We start from the raw sequence: 24,527 nt of genomic DNA on the forward strand, positions 1-24,527 counted from the left end.
TGATGGTTTCCAATTGCGAATTGGACAGACGAAAAAAATTCACCCAATTCTGAAACTTTGGTTTCAGGATAATCAGGTTCTAATTTGGCTGTTTGTAATGAGCTGTCGAAAGTGGAAAGTGATTTCCAATAGACCGCCATTCACTCTGGATTTGAATCAGTTGACAACCATTCAACATTTAGTCTCTGGAGCGAAAACTCATCTTCCTTTATGACAGCTGACTGCAAGCTGCCAAAATTTAGTTGCGGTTACAAAAATGCTTTTGCTCAGAGAAACATCACATATTAGATTGGGAAAGACCATTGATGCGTGGGGGTGGGGGGGGGGGGGGGGGGGGGGGTTGAACAGTAAAACATGCCATACCATAGACCTCTATGGGCCAAGGCCGTAGCCATGGAGTCAACATTGAGGGGGACTAAATACATTTTTTATGATAATTTCCACAGCGTGCGTGGTTGCCTGTCGTGGCGTAGCACATTTATATTTTTATATCACTATATTGGGGGGGACATTTTGACCAGATTTGAATATTGGGGGGGGGGGATGTGTCCCCAATACATGTTATGATTACGGCTTTGCTATGGTCTATTTTAGACTATATAACACATCACCTTGAGAGCGCGTTGGTCATGGCAAAATCACGATTATATGGGGCTAGTTCCCAGGCTTACTGTAGGTATCACTGCAAACTCTCTGTCACACCTTCCCTTGGCCACAAGGTGGAGTTAAAACCCCACCACGGCTCACCTGAGAGAGGTTTGCGGAGGTGGTGAACTTGGCAACTCAGCAGTCAAAGAAGAATCACCAGGAAAGAGAAATGGGAACGAGGCAAAAGTGCCTGTACTTGTCGTAGCGCGACTACCTTCCCAGGAGAAGTGCTGAGACGGTACACGGTCTGAAGAAGACCGTGACGAAGGAAAAGCTGTCTGAAAAGTTTATGGAATTATATCCTGTGGTCAAGTCAAGAGCTTCACTATCACAGAAGGATTATCGCCGACAGAAGATAAGGTTTGTCTGACAGTGGTATCTAAGAACACTGAAACATTTTCAAATTAGCCAGCTTTTCGCTCAGCGCCAGCTAGGTGGCTAGCTAGGTTAGCTTTTAGCTAGCGAGCATTCTTCAGTTTGATGGAATGGAAGTGAACCTGTTCTGACAGACCTGTACTGACCACGAGACGTTCTTGTGCATGCACTAGACTTGTCGACACTCCGTAGTGATTTAAGTAGTAGTAACAAATATAAACTTACCCGGTATGGTAAATATAGTGATTAGAAGAGTTAATGTAACGTTAGGATATGTACTTTACTGTACATTTTATGCAATGTTCCTCCTTGTTGGTAAGAAAGCCAGTTAACGTTTAATTTCTACTCTTATCGCATCACCATTTTCAAGTCCCTTGCCCGAAGAAAACGGAGTGTTCCAGGAAGTTCAGTTAGGAGCGCGTAGCTGGACAAGGTAATTTAGGTTTCTCCCTTTAAGAACTTGACAATTGTACACACATAATGAAGTATGTAGCTACAATAACAAAAACATCCGTATGGTACGATCAAATCAACATAATCAGGAATCAGAGAGACCTTTAGTCTACTTGAAGATTATTACAAAATAAAAAAGTAAACATGCCACTCCTTATAAATGTATGTTCCTATGTACATTTTTGTCGTTAGACTAGGTATTTCCATGTCATCAAACCAAGGAAATCTAATGTAGGTAACAAATGCCCGTTCGTTTGTTGTTCAAAACACACATTACAGATTGATTTGTGGAGGCCTGGGGCATATAGTAGGGGAGGTCGGTATAAGCCAAGCAAGGAGAAAACCTTATATGCTAGTGAACATCTTAAGGTGTTTTGTGCAACCGGTCCCTGGTACAGTAGGGATGACTGGCCCATTTACTCAAACTCAACGTGTTGGAGTATATAGGGCAGTCTTCTATATCAAGCTGCTAGGGACACCAAGGGGACTATATTTGGGATGTAGCTACATTTGAGAGGTCATTCTGGACCTCTGCTTGTTCCAGTCTGTAATAGTCGTGTCTAATACTTTTGGACTTGCTGGAAAGTTCAGGGGACAGTTGTTATAACTTTTAGTTTTAGACTAGTCTTGTCCTTAGACGGTCTTAAACTCTCTGGTTTGGTTTCCCTGTGTCTGTTGCAAACTGACTTAATTTGCGGTAGGAAAGTTAGCGACCGCATAGACATACATGTCTATGAGCGACTTCGCCCCCTGGTGTAGTTGCTATGGCAACAAATCTGTTTGTAGCCTACACCTTAACGTAACTAATTATACAATGAATTAAGTTTGTTCATTTAACTGCAGATTTTTGTTCCCGGGTCCCGCTTTTCCGCCAAATGACATTCTTTTAAACGAGGGAGTATATGACAACCAAAAGTTATTGCATTGACGCTAGCCAAGAGGTCTCCGCGGAGATGGGCGCGTCTCGTCTGACGGTACTCGCACTAGAATCAGCCGTTCTGCCAGCCAGCGTCCATCGAAAGAACGACCGGCCTCATTGTGAATTTTCTAGATCAATATAAACTCAAAAGAAGAGGGGAAGACAAAATCTCCTGGTGATAGCGATACCTATCACCAGACCTATGTAGGAGTAGAGCGGTAGCTAGGGGGGTTTGTGTGCTGACATTGGCGCATTCTCCATTCCAGTCAGCCCATTATGAAGTGACAGGATTGCAGCTTCCAGTGTTGTCACTCCCCCAGTGTGAGCCTAGCTCGTGGGCAGAACAAGCCTCTCTCATGGACTCCCCTGACATGTGACTTGTACGGTTCCACAGATACCTTCTCCTCTATTATCTGGTCAAGGATGAGTTAACAGGTTTTCAGACACAATCCTCTGAAATGGGACAATTCTCTAGCTTTCTACCAGAGGAGTCTCTGGAGGAGAGGGTGGGTTCAGATTTTCAGTTGGAGGTTTTCCCCCGTTGTCCTCTCTGAGGGTTACGGTTGGTTGTCGGGTGCTGATCTGTGGACAGCTTTGAAGCCCTTGGTAGCATTAATGATGTTTTGTCTCTCAAAGAGTCATTGGAAGATACAGACAGGGTTTTGGGGTTAATGGTGTGTTATGACATTGGGAAGCTAAGAGGTTGTTATGACGTGGCATAAACACTTTCAAAGCCAGTTTCCTACACTCACACAAAGCCAAGCCTTATAGTCCCTTCTAATGAAATATCTCCATTGACATGGGTACATTCGGGCTATTAGCATTACTCCATGTTCGGGATACTGTATTGGTCTGATTTGGTACGCTGCTCAGAGAATTACAGACGGATCATCTGTCTTTTTAAACGTATAAGAAGCCATGTATAGGTCCCTCTCCGATACTAGACCTCTGTGAAAGCACAGGTTGTTTGATAAGACTGCACTTGGCTATTGTCTTCACAGTGAGGATTAGACCTTGATAGAAATAGAATATCTTTCTGTCAGGCCTTTTAAATTGATTTACATTTAGTCATTTAGCAGACGCTCTTATCCAGAGCGACTTACAGTCGCTCTGGATAAGATTCCCCCGAGGCAAGTAGAGTGAAGTGCCTTGCCCAAGGACACAACGTCAGTTTGCATGACCGGGAATCGAACTGGCAACCTTCAGATTACTAGCCCGATTCCCTCACCGCTCAGCCATCTGACTCCTCCTGATTTGGAAAGATGCTTGGCTGGCAGACGCACTCAGGCTTTGGTCAGCCCAGGTGTGAGTGTTGTGGACAGGTCTGTGATCTTACCAAGGTTCGTACAAATCATACGCTAACACTGTATTCATAGTCTGCTCTTGTGTTTTCAGGACTTGATTTGTGGGAGGAAAAGTAAGAGGGTGGAAGGATGTTGATGGAAGGGGAGGGGGGGTAGGGATGGAGGAGATAAGGTAGAGGGGAGGAGGGAAGGAGTTTGTTATTGACTACTTTTTTTTGGAATTTCTGTTCTTCCTAAAGACATGTAGTTCCATTGTACCCTGTCTGACCTTCTCTCTCCTTCACTCTCTCTCTCCTTCACTCTCTCTCTCTCTCTCTCTCTCTCTCTCTCTCTCTCTCTCTCTCTCTCTCTCTCTCTCTCTCTCTCTCTCTCTCTCAGTGTTTGGGCGTTGATTCAGTGAAGGGCAGAAGGAGTAAGACCTGGGCTACCCTCTCGCTGTGGTGGAATTGTTTTTGTAGGAACCATTCAAAAAAGTCCCAGTCACTCACTACTCCTAAAAAAATATCTGTTTCTGAGTTTGGCGATGTGTCGGTCGTGTGAGCAAAACTCAGTTTAGTTTGTCTTTTTCTTTTCCCCCTCTAAGGGGACTTCTGGTATGAAGTTAATTCCTACTTCGCTAATGTGACCTTAGGATTCAGTAGTAGTATGCAAACAGGCTGAGCTCACGTAGTCGTGACTGAATGTCTTCAGTGGAGGAAGAGCCTCAGGCTGGTACAGTGAATCAGATATTCCTCAACATAAAACGACACACAGGCTGTGCACCTGGGCTTGTTTGGATTATGCAAATCTAGGAAAGTTAAATGAAGGTTTATTTTTTCGCCCTGCCCACAGTAACGTTCTAAAATCCAAATGTAGGCTATCTAAGTCAAACTGGATGTGATTTTGATAACACTATTCAAATGAAGTAAAACAAAGTCAAATTATTTGGAATGAACTGTTTTTTATTTATTTTTATTGCTGTGTATGATTTGCACATTCTTTTAACTCTAAGTGAAGGATAGTTTGTTTAAACAACACCGCCTCAAAGCTGAGATTGTGCAAGATGTTCCTGAACTTCTGTCTTGATTAGAGGTGTGTGTGTGTGTGTGTGTGTGTGTGAGACATCAGTGGTATGTGTGATTTGACTACTACAAAACAGCCGCATTGATCCAATGGTGCTCTTTGTGAGAGAGAGGCCCAAGTGAGTGGCAGAGAGCGACAGAGATTCAAAGTGAGAGAGTCCCTGAATGCGAGGGAGTAAGGGAAACACGTGAGTCATATTACTGGACCTCCCTCCCTCTCTAATCTTATTTTCTTCTCCGCTGCCTTCCTAGACCTACATGTCTGTTAAATAGTGGGATTACTGGCCCTGTAGTCTCAGTTTGTTCTGCCTCAATTGGATTGAGCAGGCCTATAGGTCCTACTGTCACAGATATTGTTCACGGATCTCTACTGTTTGTTTTGGGTTTACCTGCTTGTTGTCCAAGCGCCTGTGCTTTCTAAAGGCCTCTCCAGGGCTGTGAGGAGTCCATCTGGACCCGCAGAGAGTTCAGTACAGTTGGCTGAAACTGCCTGAGGGGGGGGGGGGGGGGGGGGTGTTGAGGAAAAAAAAACGGCTGATTTATACATTTCTATTTTTTCCCCATTAATGAGAATGTGGATGTTTCATGTAATTTTCGTGATAAAAAATGGAGGGGGACGGATTGGCCGTTTTCAAAAAGTGGGAGGGGCATGTCCCACCCATATAGAATGAACCTCCACCCCTCGGTCATCATATTCCTCTTCCTGTCCCTGTCTCTCCAGTGGCAGTCGGCGAGCCATGCCTCTGAGCTCCTCATCCAGCCAGCGGCGGTGAGATCCAGTGCATCGGGCCGTCATGGCGGACCTGCCCATCGCCCCGGGCCAGGTGTACATCGAGGTGGAGTATGACTACGAGTACAAGGCCAAGGAGCGCCTCATCACCATCCACCAGGGGGAGCACTTCCTGCTGGTGAAGAAGAGCAACGAGGACTGGTGGCAGGTGAGGAGGGACGAGGGGGCCAAGCCTTTCTACGTCCCCGCCCAGTATGTCAGGGAGGTCCGCAAAGCCCTCATGCCCCCTCCCAAGCATCTGCTGCTCCCCGGGCCGGCGACGGCGTCCCGGGGAACGCAGGAAGTACGCCGCTCCAACGAGAACCTCAACCGGAGCGGAGGAAGCGAGTCGTCTGTCCTCGGGCTCCGCTCGCACTCCCCCTCCTCCCCGTCGCCCTCCACCTCCTCCGGGCACCCCACGCCGCCCACCGTGCACCGCAACGCCAACCACAGCCCAGGCAGCGACAACGACCACGCCCTTCCGGAGGCCCCGCCCCTCCCGGGGAGCCACGCCGGGTACACCCCGCCCCACCCAGCCAAGCGGAGCACGCTGCCCCGCATCCGCGCCCGCTCTCCGGACCTCCAGAGGGCGCCGCTGGACGTGGACAGCACCCAGCACTGTGACTCAGCCGGCGAGGGCTCAGAGAGACGCACCAACGACTCCGAGTCTGGAGAAGAGCTGAGCAGCAGCTCCACCGAACACCTGCAGGTAGGTGTGTGTGTGTGTGTGTGTGTGTGTGTGTGTGTGTGTGTGTGTGTGTGTGTGTGTGTGTGTGTGTGTGTGTGTGTGTGTGTGTGTGTGTGTGTGTGTGTGTGTGTGTGTGTGTGTGTGTGTGTGTGTGTGTGTGTGTGTGTGTGTGTGTGTGTGTGTGTGTGTGTGTGTGTGTGTGTGTGTGTGTGTGTGTGTGTGTGTGTGTGTGTTTCAATGTGACTCCCAGCCAGGGAGTCAGGTGGCTGAGCGGTGAGGGAATCGGGATAGTAATCCGAAGGTTGCCAGTTCGATTCCCGGTCATGCCAACTGACGTTGTGTCCTTGGGCAAGGCACTTCACCCTACTTGCCTCGGGGGAATGTCCCTGTACTTACTGTAAGTCGCTCTGGATAAGAGCGTCTGATAAATGACTAAATGTAATGTAATGTGTTTGTACCAACGCTGTGGTACAAAACTGTTTGAAATTGTGTTTCTATTCATTTCTGCTTGTTATCTTCCTCTGAACAAGTCCCACCTAGTTTCCACTCTCTCAGTACTAGCTTCTCTGGCCTAGTGTAACTGTGCAGTAGTTCACTTCCACCTCCCTGAGTCAGCCTGGGGGGTGAGGAAGCTGTGTGGCCAGGGAAGGAGGGCAGCCTCTGGGCTGCAGATGAAGGTCTTGCTAGCTAGCTGGTAGGGCTGCAGATGGAGGTCTTGCTAGCTAGCTGGTAGGGCTGCAGATGGAGGTCTTGCTAGCTAGCTGGTAGGGCTGCAGATGAAGGTCTTGCTAGCTAGCTGGTAGGGCTGCAGATGGAGGTCTTGCTAGCTAGCTGGTAGGGCTGCAGATGAAGGTCTTGCTAGCTAGCTGGTAGGGCTGCAGATGAAGGTCTTGCTAGCTAGCTGGTAGGGCTGCAGATGAAGGTCTTGCTAGCTAGCTGGTAGGGCTGCAGATGAAGGTCTTGCTAGCTAGCTGGTAGGGCTGCAGATGAAGGTCTTGCTAGCTAGCTGGTAGGGCTGCAGATGAAGGTCTTGCTAGCTAGCTGGTAGGGCTGCAGATGAAGGTCTTGCTAGCTAGCTGGTAGGGCTGCAGATGAAGGTCTTGCTAGCTAGCTGGTAGGGCTGCAGATGAAGGTCTTGCTAGCTAGCTGGTAGGGCTGCAGATGGAGGTCTTGCTAGCTAGCTGGTAGGGCTGCAGATGAAGGTCTTGCTAGCTAGCTGGTAGGGCTGCAGATGAAGGTCTTGCTAGCTAGCTGGTAGGGCTGCAGATGAAGGTCTTGCTAGCTAGCTGGTAGGGCTGCAGATGAAGGTCTTGCTAGCTAGCTGGTAGGGCTGCAGATGAAGGTCTTGCTAGCTAGCTGGTAGGGCTGCAGATGGAGGTCTTGCTAGCTAGCTGGTAGGGCTGCAGATGAAGGTCTTGCTAGCTAGCTGGTAGGGCTGCAGATAGAGGTCTTGCTAGCTGGTAAAGTCTTTGTTCCTGCCTGGCCCAGCTGACTATCACCCATGTCTGCAGCTGCTGGGTACAAAAGGCCCTGTGATTGAATAGAAACTAGGTCACACAGGCTCTTTTCCCAAGTGTGCGTGCGTGTGTGTGTGTGGGCGTGTGCGCGTGAGCAACAGAGTGTTTTTGTGTGAGCGAAGAAGAGTGGGAGTATCACAAAGGTGATGCCTACGAGAACAAGCCTCTTTAAACCGCTGAACTCTCAATGTCAGCTCCTGTTCTCAGCTGAATCTCAGCTCCTGTTCTCAGCTGAATCTCAGCTCCTGTTGTTCTCAGCTGAATCTCAGCTCTTGTTGTTCTCAGCTGAATCTCAGCTCCTGTTGTTCTCATCTGAATGTGAAGTTGCGCTGTAAGCTCTTCGTATGGAGAAGGCCTTTGAGGGAGTGTCTCCACTGAAGCTTTCTTCGCTGGCTCTCGACAAGGTGTCCAACTAGTCAACAAGAGGACAGCTTATCAACTGGAAAGGGAATCAAAACATAATGGGAACTTGAAGAGTTGCTCTTGAAACCAAAGTGGAGTTCCTTCCTAAGACTAATAGAGTGCCTGGCTGCCTATGGGAGTCAGGTGGCTGAGTGGTGAGGGAATCGGACTAGTAATCCGAAGGTTGCCAGTTCGATTCCCGGTCATGCCAACTGACGTTGTGTCCTTGGGCAAGGCACTTCACCCTACTTGCCTCGGGGGGGAATGTCCCTGTACTTACTGTAAGTCGCTCTGGATAAGAGCGTCTGCTAAATGACTAAATGTAAATGTAAGTGCCCAAGGGAAAGGTCATAGTTGTCCAACCTGTTCTGTTGGTAGGCAGTTCTGACCTCAGCAAAGCTCTGCTGATAGGCTGTGGGCAGCGATGAGAGATGACAGGATCATGGAGATGAAGGAGAGTGGGTCGGTAAGGGTTGGGTATAGCTCAGTGGTGGAGCATTTGACTGTAGATCAAGAGGTCGTAGGTTCAGATCCCCCCCGTAGGTCGCTTTGGATGAAACGATCTGCTAGATATAAAATGGGATAGCATGTGTGCTGTCCCTCACTACCAAACACAGCCACCTCTCTGCAGCTCTCTGGAAGCTCATAAGGAACCAGCAGGGTGCAGCCATGTTGGCCTAGCCTGAGTGAAACCAGCCCCAGTTTCACTACACTTTCACTGTTTGTTTAGTATGCGACAGGTGAGGGGCAGGATCAGGTTTCAGGACGCTTCCTCTTTCTCCAGCTCCTGTACTCTACTGTACTCTACTGTACTCTACTGTACTCTGCTGTACTCTACTGTACTCTACTGTACTCTGCTGTACTCTACTGTACTCTGCTGTACTCTACACTTCTCTTCTCTACTGTCTAGATAGAGGAATGAAAAGAGGCAGAGTGAGAGTGATTTGGGTATTTTTCCTCTATATCACCTTGCCCTCAGCTCTTTCCTTACTGACTGACTGAGGGTGTTCTCCATCTTTGTTTATTCCCCCCCCACCCCCCCCCCCCACCCCATGACAACAGGAGCAGCCTGTGACATGACAAGGTTATTAGCTGAGACTCCAATATCGCTTGTGTTGGTTGTCACCCAGGGCCACGTTATATCGGACGCTCAATCCATACAGCCAGCCCTCTCCCTCGGCCACTCCATCGGAAGACAACCTCAAGGCCTCGCTGCGTTTGTAATTTGCTGCTCGGCTGCATGTTATCGATGAGGTCTCTTTGCTGATAGTTATCTTCATAACAGCTCTCTTGTTCTGCCGTGGCCCTTCTGAGGGACATGGAGGAAGGGGGTGCAGTGAAGTAGACCGAAAGTCAAGCTACATGTCAACAGGACAACGTAATGTCAGATGATCTCTGTCCTTAATGGGTCTCTGCTGTTAATAGCCCTGGTCTGTAAGCTACGTGTGAGTTATCGAATCCAGCTCGCGTTTCTCACCAGAAAGTGCCTTTTGGCATTTAAAATCGAGTCGGAACAGGGTTTTTTTTTTTTCTGCGCTGTGGTGCTGAATCCAATCAATTTGGAGGCGTTGCTGTGTCTGCATGCTCAGCACATTGATTGTCCCAGGCATAGATTATCATTAGTTAGTATTAGCCCCCTCCTCGCTGCCCACCGCGCTGCTGTCTATCCTCTTAAACTTGCTCAACCCTTAGTTAGCGACATGATGTTTGAACACGGTGAGTCAGCAGGAATCTACCTCAGCCTCTCTCTCACACACTGTCTCTCTCTCTCTCTTTGTCTCTGTCTCTCTCCCCTCACCCCGTCTACCCTTCTTCTAACTTTTTTTGCTCTCCCTTTTCTCATCCCTTTTCTCATCCCTCTCTCCCTGCTGGTTGCAGTAATCCACCAATTAAACTGCTCCCTATAGGGCAGCTGGAGGAAACACTTCCTGGTTCTCTGCTATTGGCTACCTTAATCGTGTAAAAACATTTTTATTGCACTTACTGTACACACCCCGTGCACACAATCCTGGATTTTCTAACTGGGCCACACCTAGTTTCACAATAACACACAAACTTACACACACACACACACACACACACACACACACACACACACACACACACACACACACACACACATGTGTGGAGTGTGATAACTGACTGCAAGGGGGCTGATTGCATGGGAGAAGTGTAGTATTGGTGTGTGAGGTATGGAGTCAGGCCATTGGTTAACTGCCTGGTTGACTGGTTAACTGCCTGGTTTACTGGCTGGCTGGCACCAAGCCCACCCACTCCTCTTTCGGCTCTCTTGTGTAATGATTCAAAGGTTGGTACGCCAACTTCTTTCACTCCTGTCTCTGTCACTTTCTGTGGCTCTCTTTCTTTCTCTCTCTCTCTGTCACTCTCTGTGTCTCTCTTTCTTTCTCTGTCTCTCTCTCTCTGTCTCTCTCTCTCTGTCTCCCTCTGTTTTGATAAGTACACCAGTCTTATCTGCCTGCCTGAGGCAGTTTGTGTTACTAGTCAAAATGAAAACTGAACGTTTTTTGTTCACACTGCAAGCCTGAGTGTTCCGTTCAGATTTACAGATACGATCCGATTTGTTTGTCCATTCGCATTCATCTTCATGTGTGGTCAGTATCAGATTCCAGTGTGAAGTGCTCACAATGCAGGACTGAGTCGCATGTGTAAAGAGGGAGTCAGGTGGCTGAGCGGTGAGGGAGTCGGGCTAGTAATCTGAAGGTTGCCAGTTCGATTCCCGGCCGTGCCAAATGACGTTGTGTCCTTGGGCAAGGCACTTCACCCTACTTGCCTCGGGGAGAATGTCCCTGTACTTACTGTAAGTCGCTCTGGATAAGAGCGTCTGATAAATGACTAAATGTAAATGTAACGAGGATGAGGAAAAGGAGAGAGAAGGTGTTAACACCTCACTAACACCTTCATGATGTCACCTTTTCCTGACCCCTCACTGTTCCTCCTCTGACCACCCCCATCGCAGCTGTCTGTCATGTTCGTAATCACCGAGTGATTCCAGCCAGAGCAGAATTGAACAAATCTAGTGATGTAAAAGTCGCACAAACTCATCATGTGACTCTTCAGACTGATGTCGCGTTGCAAAGAAATCCAACTCTGGATTTCGGACCACGTTATTCTCAACCCATTATTATTGATTCTTAACATTATGCTTAAACCGAAGCACCATCCTACCAAGATGACATGATATCAGTCTACATGGACTTCCAGCCTTGGTTCAGAACCAGACTGGGCTTCAATCTGGGCTTCATTGTTGACACGGTAAGGGATACTTAAAGCATAGCATACTGTATGTTGATAGAGAACATGATAGATAATAAATGTTTTCGATGGTGCACTCTACTCCATCAGGTTTGGACCCCTCCTCCCTGCGTGTTTCCCTGGTAACCCCCCCACCCCACCACCACACATCTTCTTTGATTGGAGGCTTGATTCTCTGAGGGGTGGGGGTGGCGGGGGGGGGCACAATGCCCACTCTTATGTGAAGCTTTTCTTAATCCCCTTGGGAGCTTGAATTAGATACGTGTGTGTGTTTGGGGGGGGGGTTAATGTTGTATGTGGGGCAAAGTGTGTGTGTGTGTGTGTGTGTTGGCGGGGGCAGAGGGTGAGTGTTGTGTGTGTGTTGGCGGGGGCAGAGGGTGAGTGTTGTATGTGGGGCACTGTGTGATGGGATGGGCTGTGATGAGCAGAGTGATATTGGCAGATTTTAGGACAGTTCCAGAAGAGTGTCTGTTGTGCCTAGGAGGATAGAGTGACACTGCAAGCTATCTCTCTCTCTCTCTCCCTCCCTCTCTCTCTCTCTCTCTCTCTCTCTCTCTCTCTCTGTTTCTCTCTCTCTCTCTCTCTCTCTCTCTCTCTCCCTCCTCTCTCTCTCTCTCTCTCTCTCTCTCTCTCTCTCTCTCTCTCTCTCTCTCTCTCTCACCTCTCTCTCTCTCTCACCTCTCTCTCTCTCTCACCTCTCTCTCTCTCTCACCTCTCTCTCTCTCTCACCTCTCTCTCTCTCTCACCTCTCTCTCTCTCTCACCTCTCTCTCACCTCTCTCTCTCTCTGTTTCTCTCTCTGTTTCTCTCTCTCTCTCTCTCTCTCTCTCTCTCTGTTTCTCTCTCTCTCTCTCTCTCTCTCTCTGTTTCTCTCTCTCTCTCTCTCTCTCTCTGTTTCTCTCTCTCTCTCTCTCTCTCTCTCTCTCTCTCTCTCTCTCTCTCTCTCTCTCTCTCTCTCTCTCTCTCTCTCTCTCTCTCTCTGCTTATGTAAGTGTGTTTGTCTGTGTATTGTGTGTGTGTGGTGTGCGTGCCTGGCCGGAGGTCCCTAGCGCTGCAGTGCCTGGTGTTGCTCAGTAACAGTCTGAGTCAGTGAGGATAGAGTTTGTCGGAGTGTGTGTGTGTGTCGGCATCGCTGTCTTCATCACTGGATACGACTCTCAACTCAGCACAGCTACAGGGACACTATGTACCCAGACGAGAGCGAAACGGTAAGACAGATTTCTCTCACACACACACACAAGGATTTCTCTGCGTGCACGCGCACACACACCAGCACAACACCTCTCTCAACACCGGACATCATGAACACACACTCGAACAGCTCTCTCAAAACCTTAGACAGTGCCACATTTCCCAACTCCAGCACAGGAGGGGCATCAGCATTTTCTTTCATCGAGAACGTGTAAATAATGTCCACTCTGTCCTTTTGTTACAAGGAAATGCATCTCACAGCACACTGCTAACTTCAGTAACATCACTGTCTCTGCAGCCAGCTGAGCTGCACACGCTGCACATCCTGCGGTGCCTCGTTCCTCTGATCTTAGATCCACATATGCCAGCTGGCATGGGCTCACCCCTCCATATGTAGGGTCATCATCTCTAATGGACCCACAGCAGGCTTCAAACTACGTTTGAGAGAGTACACTCACGTTATATACTTTAGGTCTGTGGCATGTTACAAGGCACGCACACACACACACACACACACACACACAGAAACGCACACAGCTGATGTTGCTGTTGGTGTTAAACCAGTTTGATTTGATGTCACAGTAGGCACAGCAGTGTTTTTGACCTCTTGTGACCCCTGTGTCACAAGAGGTCAAACACAGTCACACCCCATACAGGTGTGACTGTGTTCAGGTTCACCTCATACAGGGGTGCATGGTTACTGAAGGTGTGACTGTTCAGGTTCACCTCATACAGGGGTGCATGGTTACTAAAGGTGTGACTGTTCAGGTTCACCTTGTACAGGGGTGCATGGTTACTAAAGGTGTGACTGTTCAGGTTAACCTCATACAGGGGTGCATGGTTACTCAAGGTGTGACTGTTCAGGTTCACCTTGTACAGGGGTGCATGGTTACTAAAGGTATGACTGTTCAGGTTAACCTCATACAGGGGTGCATGGTTACTGAAGGTGTGACTGTTCAGGTTCACCTCATACAGGGGTGCATGGTTACTGAAGGTGTGACTGTTCAGGTTCACCTCATACAGGGGTGCATGGTTACTGAAGGTGTGACTGTTCAGGTTCACCTCATACAGGGGTGCATGGTTACTGAAGGTGTGACTGTTCAGGTTCACCTCGTACAGGGGTGCATGGTTACTGAAGGTGTGACTGTTCAGGTTCACCTCGTACAGGGGTGCATGGTTACTGAAGGTGTGACTGTTCAGGTTCACCTCGTACAGGGGTGCATGGTTACTGAAGGTGTGACTGTTCAGGTTCACCTCGTACAGGGGTCTATTACTGAAGTGTGGACAGTGTTCGGGGTCGTGTTTGATCTTGAGAGAGATGAGGATCGCATGCCCACTGGCTTGTTGCTAAGAGGATGTGCTAAGCGCTTGCCATGCTAAATTACATAAGCCAGGGCTACGTAACATTTGTTTGGACAGCTGGCTTGAGAGAATGGCTTGCGGTGCTGTGTGTCTGTGTGTGTGTGTGTGTGTGTGTGTACTCTGAAGTGGCTAGAATATTCTGTTACATTGCTTTTTGGTTTTAGGATTTGTTTACAGCACTCACAAGAGGAAGAGTAAAAAAGGGCAATCGTAAAAAAGTAATAATAATAATAATAATGGAAAAAATCAAAAATAAATGAAGAGAAACAATAAATGTCCTGTACTTTTTCAGGATATACGTTTAGATTTTTTTTGGTGGCATTTACATGATGTCCCATTCGAAAGGGTGCACGTAAAATTGTGTAATCTTTCCATACGTACTTACATAAGTGCTGCAAGCCAGTCTGCTCAAGCTGAAATAAAGCCCTTACAAAGAGGAAGAGTGGCTGAGCGGTGAGGGAATCGGGCTAGTAATCCGAAGGTTGCCAGTTCGATTCCCGGTCATGCCAACTGACGTTGTGTCCTTGGGCAAGGCACTTCACCCTACTTGCCTCGGGGGAATGTCCCTGTACTTACTGTAAGTCGCTCTGGATAAGAGCGTCTGCTAAATGACTAAATGTAAATGTAAGATGTGTGTTTAAGGGTATGTGGTGTGTGTGCTCTCAGACTGAGCCTCTACGCTGATGGAAGGTGATTTGTTTTGGTTTTGGAGCGGAGGGCTGTACTGTAGCTTTAGGTCCCCCCTGAGAAGGGCCTGTGTTCGGGTGGCCCTGGCCCCTGATTGGCTACCATTATATTCTCCACCATCACCACTGGGGCTTACAGGGTCAGTCCTCTCAGCGCTGTTACAACTCCAGAGGTCAGAGGTCGAGGGATAACCCTTTCCGGGTGTCTGATGGAAGACGACCAGGCAGACCAGACAGACAGCACCAATCAGGAACTGGCTGCCTGTGTGCTGGCTCTGATTGGTTTAGGGTCAGGATCTATACTTGAGCTCCTTAACCCCCTATGTTCCTGGACTATTCAATCCAAGATTAGATGAGTAGATTATTCTTGTAGACCTTCTCTCCTCATCCTTCTTCCTCTTTAATCAGTCTCCTCGGTGTCCTTGTTGTGTCAGACTTGCCTTCAAGATACTTAGCTTGATGATTTCATACACTGTTCCTAGCAGAGATTATGGTTCCAAACCTGGTTTATTATGTCTGAGCAAAGGGGTATCGACAACATCAAGCTGAATCTCTTTTAAGCCCCCCCTTCCCCCAGCCTGTCTGTCCAGGGAGAGCCCAGTGATACTGCAGCCCTGCAGCTCCCCAGCCTGTCTGTCCAGGGAGAGCCCAGTGATACTGCAGCCCTGCAGCTCTCTAGCTTGTCTGTCTAGGGAGAGCCCAGTGATACTCCAGCCCTGCAGCTCCCCAGCCTGTCTGTCCAGGGAGAGCCCAGTGATACTGCAGCCCTGCAGCTCCCCTGCCTGTCTGTCCAAGGAGAGCCCAGTGATACTGCAGCCCTGCAGCTCCCCTGCCTGTCTGCGTGGGGGCTGCTCTCCAGGGCATCACGAAGCAGCTTCCTGTTGACGTGGCTTGTGATTGGTCAGGCCAGGGGGCAGGGCTCCCTGACCTCGGGTGATGTGTCAGAGATGTCGTGATTTCAGATCATAATACTGTTACGAAGTGTGTGTGTGACTGTGTGGAAAAACTGTGACTGTTGGAACTATGCAGTCCTTGTCCTCGATTTTCCGCCCTGCTACCTACTACGAGCTATTTGTTTTGTCAGTTTGGTTAACTGAATAAAATGTTGAATGTAATGTGAAGGGAGGGAGTCAGGTGGCTGAGCGGTGAGGGAGTCGGGCTAGTAATCCGAAGTTTGCCAGTTCGATTCCCGGTCATGCCAACTGGCGTTGTGTCCTTGGGCAAGGCACTTCACCCTACTTGCCTCGGGGGGAATGTCCCTGTACTTACTGTAAGTCGCTCTGGATAAGAGCGTCTGCTAAATGACTAAATGTAAATGTGAAGGGAGGGTGAAATGTGATGTTGGTAAGGCACTCAGGGCAGTTAAGGACTGCTCAGATCCTTTGTTTACATGCCTCAGACACAGCACGGGAAACATGTCTCTAGAAGAATTTACCGGATAGCACAGACGAACGTTCCGTGAAGCTTCGCCGTATTTGACTAACAGGTTTGAGGTGACAAGTTTCAGAGCCCTGCGCTTCCATGCAGGACACATCTGTTTTTAAGAGCTGATGATCAGGTACATTCGGGACCGGAAATACAGGTTCAGCTCTCATACATGACTGGAATGCTGAGACTGGATAGAAGAGCGTTTTCCTGTGACAGATGGATAATGAACAAACGTTTAAAAGTTCCACGTCACCCTGGTGTTTTGTAAAGTTGTTCAGAGTTTCCTGCAGAAAATGTGTTAGTCAAGGTGGTAGGGTGAGATTTGTTAGTTCTCTTCCAAAAAATGAAGTTCTCCTCCAAAATTGTTCTCTAGAGAAGTATGTACAGTACATCACCATCTGTAAACAGTAACCGTACCAACAGTAAAGTTACATTAACTACCATGTAACTGCATGGTTAGTATTTACCTTAATGTAAAGTGTTTCAGTGTAGTTACATGTTAGTTAGTGTAGGCTGGCCTTAACGGGAAGGTTTTCTGAGAATGCAAACCCAAGTCTGTCTGCCTCCGTATTGCAGTGTTGCTTGCAGGACAGTCTGGTAATAAGAGTTCTGTGCCTAGTCATGCTTATCTCCTCCTCTCCAAGTGAAGGTCATTAGGAAGAGAGTGGAAGGAGGGAAGGGAGGGAGGGAGCTTAAAAAAAGAAAAGGTCCTAAAATAAGTAGACTACTTTCCTCGCCAAATTCCGGGTACAGTTTTAAAGGGCTGGTACTCTGTGCCAAGACAGAATGGTGAAAGTGGAAGAGAGATTGGATTGTGTGTGTGTGTGTGTGTGTGTGTGTTCGTCCATGTACAGTCAGTCCAGGTGTCCAGAGCCAGTTAGGGAAACACAATACCAGTTGTCCTAAGGTTAACTCTGGTCAGCCTTCTGTCCTCTCCCTGCCTCTGAGGATAGAGGCTGGTGTTAGAGAGAGCTCCCTGCCTCTGAGGATAGAGGCTGGTGTTAGAGAGAGCTCCCTGCCTCTGAGGATAGAGGCTAAAATACAAACAACATTACTTTTAAAGTTATCCGGTGTTAATCTGTCTTCTTGTCAGGCCACACGGATGCATGTAAACGTTCTCGAGGAACGGAAATCTTGGTTGCATCTGCATGCATTTCCGTTGTCCTGAAGGCTTTACTGAAAGGCGTAGCTGTGCACTCCACTGCACGCCCAAACATATACCCCTACCTCGGTGTTGAAACCCTGGCAAACCCCTTCCCCCTCCCCTGCAGGTCAAAACAGGTTGGAGGAGGGGAGGCGCAGGGGAGTTTGGCAGCGCTCTTTTAACTGTCCTGGAACTCTCTCTCTCCTCTCCGATTGCCCTGGTGGGGTTGGACCGGTAGCTGGAGTAGTTCCAGAGTCTCCCCGGGCTCCTGTCCTGTACAGCCAGTCCCTGCCTGAGACAGGACACTGGCACTGGAGGAATGTCAGGAGTCATCTAGGATATCACGGAGAGAACCAGCCACGCCAACTGACAGCCCCTGCTTTATTAGATTTTGTTCTCTCTCTCTCGCTCTCTCTCTCTCTTTCTTTCTTTCATTCTCTTTCTTTCTTTCATTCTCTCATTCTCTCTCTTTCTTTCTCTTTTTCTCTCTCTCTCTCTTTTTCATTCTCTCTATCTCCCTCCCTCTGCTTTTTCGATCTCTTGTCTTACTTACATTAGTAGTCCTCTCATCCCTGTCCACAGATAGACGGCCAGCCTAAACACTCTGGCTTTTCCACCAGCGGACAAGGACAAAGACGAGCGTGTTTGTGAAAGCTCCACTGTATTGTTACTCCTTCTCCAGCACCACATTAGAAATGTTATTTCACAACAGTTTGTCTTATTGGAGAGTCATCCTCTTAACTTATTAGCTGGGAAGAACCAGTTTAAGATTACGCCGAAGTTATTATTTTCGGAGATGGGTCGAATGAGTCTAATGGCTCTTTTAAGTCAGCACTGTGTGAAGGCGTGCCTCGTACAGAATATCAGTTTTACGAGGGCAAGGCCTTGACATGCCCTCTGGCTGAGAGCGGAGCCTTCCAGCCTCTCACCTCACCTCATACCTCTCTCTTCTCCTCCTCTCCTCGTCCTCCCCTTCCTCCAGTCCAGTCCTGACTCTCGTAAAGAGCTGAGGGAGTTCTGCCCTGGCTTGTGCAGACCAGGACAAGCACACAAGTCTTCTGTGTAGCTACAGGAGACAGAAAAGGGATCAGGTCTCTCTTTTCTCTTCCTTCCCTCCCTTCTTGCATTCCTTCATCAGAGAGGGACAGGTCGAGACATGACGCTCCTTTGGGTCCTGGGAGAAGAGGAGCCTAGGATGAAGGCTCCCTCTCATGGAGAGAAGAGAGCAGGGGAGACAGAGAGAGAGAGAGCAGGAGAGACATAGACAGAGGGAGACAGACAGAGAGTGAGGCCAGAGGGTGAGGCAGAGGGTGAGGCCAGAGGGTGAGGCAGAGGGTGAGGCAGAGGGTGAGGCAGAGGGTGAGGCAGAGGGTGAGGCAGAGCGTGAGGCAGAGCGTGAGGGGGAGGGTGAGGCAGAGACAGACAGAGATATATCTCTGTATATATACAGTCAAATAAAGGACACACACAGAGAGACAGTCAGCGAGAGACAGACAGACATAGAAAGAGACTGCTATAGAGACCAGGTCTCTATAGAGACTGACACAGTCCAGTAGAGAAAGACATACTGTATGTAAAGAGATGATAAAGAAGCATCAGATAGACACCAGCAGATAGCCAGATAGCCAGCAGCAGATAGCCAGCAGCAGATAGCCAGCAGCAGATAGCCCAGCAGCAGATAGCCAGCAGCAGATAGCCAGCAGCAGATAGCCAGCAGCAGATAGCCAGCAGCAGATAGCCAGCAGCAGATAGCCAGCAGCAGATAGCCAGCAGCAGATAGCCAGCAGCAGATAGCCAGCAGCAGATAGCCAGCAGCAGATAGCCAGCAGCAGATACCCAGCAGCAGATACCCAGCAGCAGATAGCCAGCAGCAGATAGCCAGCAGCAGATAGCCAGCAGCAGATAGCCAGCAGCAGATAGCCAGCAGCAGATAGCCAGCAGCAGATAGCCAGCAGCAGATAGCCAGCAGCAGATAGCCAGCAGCAGATAGCCAGCAGCAGATGCCCTCCTGTGTGAAGTGGAGCAGGCCAGACAGGCCGCTCTGTCCCTGGCCTGTTTCCTCTGTGTGCAGCTCCCTGCAGTGACGGCCCTCTGCTCTAAAATAGGGCCTGTGTGAGGGATGATCAATGAGCCTCTCAGCACCCAGGGAAAGGCGGCCGGCTAGCCCACACCAGCCTGCGTGAGAGAGCTGATGAACCAGCAGACAAGGCCTGATTTAAATCCCCAAAGAAGTCAGTTTGAACTAGTTTGTTTTTTTCTTTCCTTCTTTCCTTCCTTCCTTCCTTCATTCCTCAGTTCTTTTCTTTCTTTCTAAAGACATGTCGTTAAGGCTCTTCACCCAATTTGGGGTCCTGAAAATTGCCTGCATGGTGTCACGTCTGGCTCAGTGCCTCACTCTGCCCGCCCAGTGTTCCCCTCGTCGTTGACCTGGGTGATGACCCGTGTGAGGGCTCTTTGTTGTGTCTGGACTGTGGATTCATGATGGCCCAGTTAACTAACTAATGCCCGGCTGTCTAGACTCTGGCCTACAGCCCCGACCCTGCTTGATGCTTTGGTGTGTCTCTCCAGCTCATCTGATCTCTCCCTGTGTGTCTCTCCAGCTCATCTGATCTCTCCCTGTGTGTCTCTCCAGCTCATCTGATCTCTCCCTGTGTGTCTCTCCAGCTCATCTGATCTCTCCCTGTGTGTCTCTCCAGCTCATCTGATCTCTCCCTGTGTCTGTCTGTGAGAAGGCTGTAGGGTTAGTATGTGGATGGTGTTGGCTAGACTGTGTCTACCTTTGCTTGTTGGGGGGTGGATGTGGATTTGCGCTCGATGTGAAAGGGTACACACACACACACATACAACCGCACATTGGTCATTGTACCCGTGTGTGTGGGAGTCGAGACATATCGTTGTGAGGTCTGTAAGGGCTCTGTGTTAGCCTGTCCTCACCACTCTGTTAGTCAGAGGGTAATAAACGTCATTTAGCGGGCGGCTTTCATCTGATGACACTGGGAGTGCCAGGCAGATGGCAGAGTCCCCTCACCCCGGCCCTCCAGGACGCGGCTGGGCTTGTGGCTGTGTTGGCTCGCGAGCTGAATGGTGATCTGTGACCCAGGCCAGGGGCTGGTCAGTGGTCTCAGAGCTGGTGTGGGCTGGTCAGGAAGGAGGAGTGTGAGAGTGTGTCTTCTCTGGCGCTGGCCCAAGATGCACTGGGGAGTCCGTGTGTGTGTGTTTGTGTATGGTCGTCTGACCGTCAGACAGGCACACACACTCACATAAACACACATGAGCATGGACACTAACACATGTACTGCTGGACATCACTGCCTCTCATCGCCAGGGTCGGAGGTAGGGTCAGGGACAGGACCAGAGGCAGAACAAGGAACAGAGGCAGGTCCATAACCACACCAAGAGCCGAGGAGAACATGGGTGTTTCTTACGCTGCGAAGGCTTTCATACAGAGCACTCTATTTAATGTGGCTGGGCTGTTATAAACAGAGAGATTAGAGCAGCCAAGCCCAGCAGGCAGAGGATGTGACGGGGTGTCGGATCAACAGCCCTCCGCAGCTTCTTCATCTAGGAGATCTCAGTTTCAGTGTCTCTCTCAGATCTCTCCATCTCAATCTCTGGGCTTTACGGCACCAAGCTGGAGGATTAAGATAAGAGAGCTTTTAGATCAGCCTACGGTGTACTGCGATGACTCGGCCTTTCTCTAAAGGCATGTCCAGAATATATATGTCTTTTTTACCTCTTGTTCACTATATCCTTTTCTCCCAATCTCTCTATCCATCTCTCTGTGGTTCTATCTAATGTAGATCTATCGGAACTCTCTCCCTCTCTCTCTTACTCTCTTACATCATCATCCTGTCCTCTCTGTCGCTGTCCTCAGTAGCCCCTGTGCTCTGGGCCACCAGCCAACCACAGTCCAGGAGAATTAGCGTAGTTAGGGAGAGCCAATCAAGCCCTCCTAGATTCTAAGCCTGGATTAACGCCCTTCAGCGGTATGACTGCTGCCATACTGCATGGCTCTTTTCAAACTTCAACATCACTACAGTTTGACCCTGCGGTCACTTAGGGGTCTGTTACCGAGGGTCTGTTACCGAGGGGACAGTTACCAAGGCTGTTACTGTCTGGAGAGGTTGTTCTGTGGGGGTCTTTGTGGCTCAACTGTAGCTTGGTTTCACCATGCAGGATAGAGGCAACACACACACACACAGAGTCGATTCAGTGTCTGGGCACAGCTGCTGCAGCTGCCGCTTATTGATCTCTCTGTGTGTGTGTGTGTGTGTGTGTGTTATAAAAGAGACTTTAGTGTGGACGATATGAAGGCCTGCCACAGTGCAGTGTGAACACAATCCAGCCATCTCCCTGTCTGACTGTCCAGACTCTTGTGGACCATGTCTTCACCCTCACCAGGCATTCCTTTTGCTCTGAAAAAACAAGCTGAACTTTGGCCTTTTTAGATAATCCCTTAACCTCTGAAGCTTTCAATTATTAGTCTTTCTCTCTCTTCTTCTGTCTCTCTGTCTCTCCCTTCATATAAACCCTTCTTTCCCATAATGCCGTTAGTGGAGGAGAGTGTTGCGTAACAGTCAAGGAGCGCTGCATGTGAACCACAGGTCAGCCCTGCCTGCTCTCTGGAGTGTGGAGCTCGTCACACACCAGACAGTATTTCTCCATTCTTCCTCCTTCCTGTGCGTGTGTGTGCGTGTGAATGTGTGTCTGTGAATCTGTATGTCTGTGTGAGATAACTATGAGGTCTGTGTTCTGCGTGTTCTGTATTGAGTGTTCCATGTGTTCTGTGTTCTGTGGTATGTGGTAGAGCAGGTTGTAACAGGGGGATGTTTTCGTGACAGAAACTCTCCTCTCGTGCTCCCTCTCTCTCTCCCTCTCTCTCCCTCTCTCTCCCTCTCTCTCCCTCTCTCTCCCTCTCTCTCCCCCTCCTTCCCTCTCCCTCTCTCACCTCCCTCTCACCTCCCTCTCACCTCCCTCTCACCTCCCTCTCACCTCCCTCTCTCTCTCTCTCTCTCTCTCTCTCTCTCTCTCTCTCTCTCTCTCTCTCTCTCTCTCTCCCTCTCTGTCTCTCTGTCTCTCTGTCTCTCTGTCTCTGTTGCTTTGTCTCTGTCGCTCCATCTCTGTCTGTCCTTCCACAGAATTCAAGAGACTGGTCACAGTAGATACCATCACAGTGTCAACGGTCGAGTGACTAGCGGGACTTCCAGAGCAGCTAGCTGCTCTGGGCCAGGCTAGTTGCTCTGTGCTCTGCTTGCTGCCCTGGGCTCAGCTAGATGCTCTGGGCTCAACTAGTTGCTCTGTCCTCGGCTAGCTGCCCTGGGCTCGGCTGTTTCCTGTGATCGCGGCTGTCTCTGCGATGCCTCCATCAGCCAGACGGGAGGAACAGCCCCCTCGCACAGCCACACAGGAAGCCACCAGTGTTTGAAGCTGAAGGGCTCTTCAGTAGCTGGGGGGGGGGGGTCAGAGTGTGTTCAGCTGTCCTCCCTGCCTCTGTTCCCGAGGACAGGATGAGAGAAAAAGACTCAATCAGAATAATAAAGGATGTGAGAAGTGATGAATGATGCATGTTTGTCGGTGCTAAAAGGATCATGTTTTGGCTAATGATGGTTCTGTTTTGAGGGTAGCTTTCCAGTGAAGGATGTTTGATGTTTGAGTGTAAACCTCCCGCTGGGCATCTCCCCAGGACCAGGGTTGGGAATCCCTATCCTAGATGTTGCCGGGGATCCACAGAGGAACCTGCCTCTTCCCTGTTCCTGGAGAGATGCCTTCTCTGTGGGGTTTGGTCTCCAGTCCTGGTCCAGGACACGACGTCCTGGGAATTAGCTGGTTGATCAGCTCAATTAGGTTAGGCACAACCAGGGGTTGGAGTGAAAACAACCTCCAGTTGTGTGTGTATGTGTCTGTGTGTTGTGTGGTTTGTGAGTGTGTGTGTGTGTGATTTGTGAGTGTGTGTGTGTGTGTGTGGTTTGTGAGTGTGTGTGTGTGTGTTTCTTCTCCAGGCGTGTGTCCACAGTTCCTCTGTTCTCTTTACGATGTCTCAGAACCTCATAAAGGCAGCCCCTGGTCAAGGTACAAACCACATATCAGGGTTTCACTTCCTGTTTGGGACCTGCTGACTACTTCCTCCCTTTCCCTCTCTCTTCTTCTGCTTTCCATACGTCATTCTTGAAGTCGATCTGGGAGGATGTGGCTGGAGTTACAAGGATGCCTGTCAGCTTGTCTACCATGTTGCTTCACACCAGTACTGTGGATGAGATGGTGGTTGTTGAATACTGGTACTGTAATGATGGTGCTGTTGATGTGTTCTGTACCAATAAACCTATTTTTCTCTTCTTCTCTGTTTCTTTCGCTCGCTCTCTCTCTGCCCATCCCTCCTTCACTCTCTCTTTTCTGTCTCTGCCCTATTATTTCTCTCTCTCTCTGTCTCTCTCTCTCTCTATGTCTCTCTCTCTCTCTATGTCTCTCTCTCTCTCTGTCTCTCTCTCTGTCTCTGTCTCTCTGTGTCTCTCCCTCTCTCTACCCACCCTTCTTTCTCTCCCTCTGTCTACCCACTCCTTCTCTCCTCCATCTCCCTCCCCCCCCCCCCCTCTCCCAGACGGTGTCTCTGTCAGGTCAGGGCAGGCCGGACTCCCCAGTCTACACCAATCTGCAGGAGCTGAAGATCTCCCAGTCGAGCCAGCCCCCGGCCCCCTCCAGCTCCCCGCTCCACGTGCTGGGGGACTGGGAGACGCACAAGGACGTGTCCGGGCGCCACTTCTACTACAACCGCAGCTCCCAGGAGCGCACCTGGAAGCCCCCCAGGGCCAGGGAGGCCGGCACGGGGAGCTGCCTCAGGGCCACCCGCCACAGCTCTGGAGACGCCGAGGTACGCAGCGCACACACACACCCGCCGCACGCACGCAGCCACACGCACACACACACATCACACACGCACGCAGCCACACACACGCAGCCACACACACGCAGCCACACACACGCAGCCACACACACGCAGCCACACACACGCAGCCACACACACGCACGCAGCCACACACACGCACGCAGCCACACACACGCACGCAGCCACACACACGCACGCAGCCACACACACGCACGCAGCCACACACACACACGCAGCACACACACAGGCAGCCACACACACAGGCAGCCACACACACGCAGCCACACACACACACGCAGCCACACACACACACGCAGCCACACACACACACGCAGCCACACACACGCACGCAGCAACACAGACGCACATGCACACAGTCATACCGAAACACTGCATTCATTTTGAAACTGGTAACCACGCACACACTA

At 49.7% G+C, this 24,527-nt stretch overlaps 2 protein-coding genes across 2 annotated transcripts in view; one reads left to right on the top strand and one right to left on the bottom strand.

Annotated features, from left to right (window-relative positions):
• Positions 1 to 4,866: 4,866 nt before the first annotated feature.
• On the top strand, positions 4,867 to 24,093 carry LOC136958800 (rho GTPase-activating protein 12-like; the record flags this gene model as incomplete). Its single annotated transcript, XM_067252898.1, has 3 exons — positions 4,867 to 4,948; positions 5,482 to 6,238; positions 23,815 to 24,093. Coding segments are annotated over exons 2-3 (963 nt in total), but the record flags the coding sequence as incomplete, so codon positions are not given.
• A 383-nt stretch (positions 24,094 to 24,476) lies between these two features.
• Positions 24,477 to 24,527, bottom strand: part of LOC136958801 (zinc finger E-box-binding homeobox 1-like) — a 12,564-nt gene continuing 12,513 nt past the window's right edge. The window contains exon 7 of the mRNA XM_067252900.1: positions 24,477 to 24,506. Within this exon, the coding sequence (XP_067109001.1) occupies positions 24,477 to 24,506 (30 nt within the window). The remainder of the gene's footprint in view (positions 24,507 to 24,527) is intronic.

Source organism: Osmerus mordax, chromosome 16 (assembly GCF_038355195.1).
Source record: "Osmerus mordax isolate fOsmMor3 chromosome 16, fOsmMor3.pri, whole genome shotgun sequence".
NCBI classification, from domain to species: domain Eukaryota; kingdom Metazoa; phylum Chordata; class Actinopteri; order Osmeriformes; family Osmeridae; genus Osmerus; species Osmerus mordax.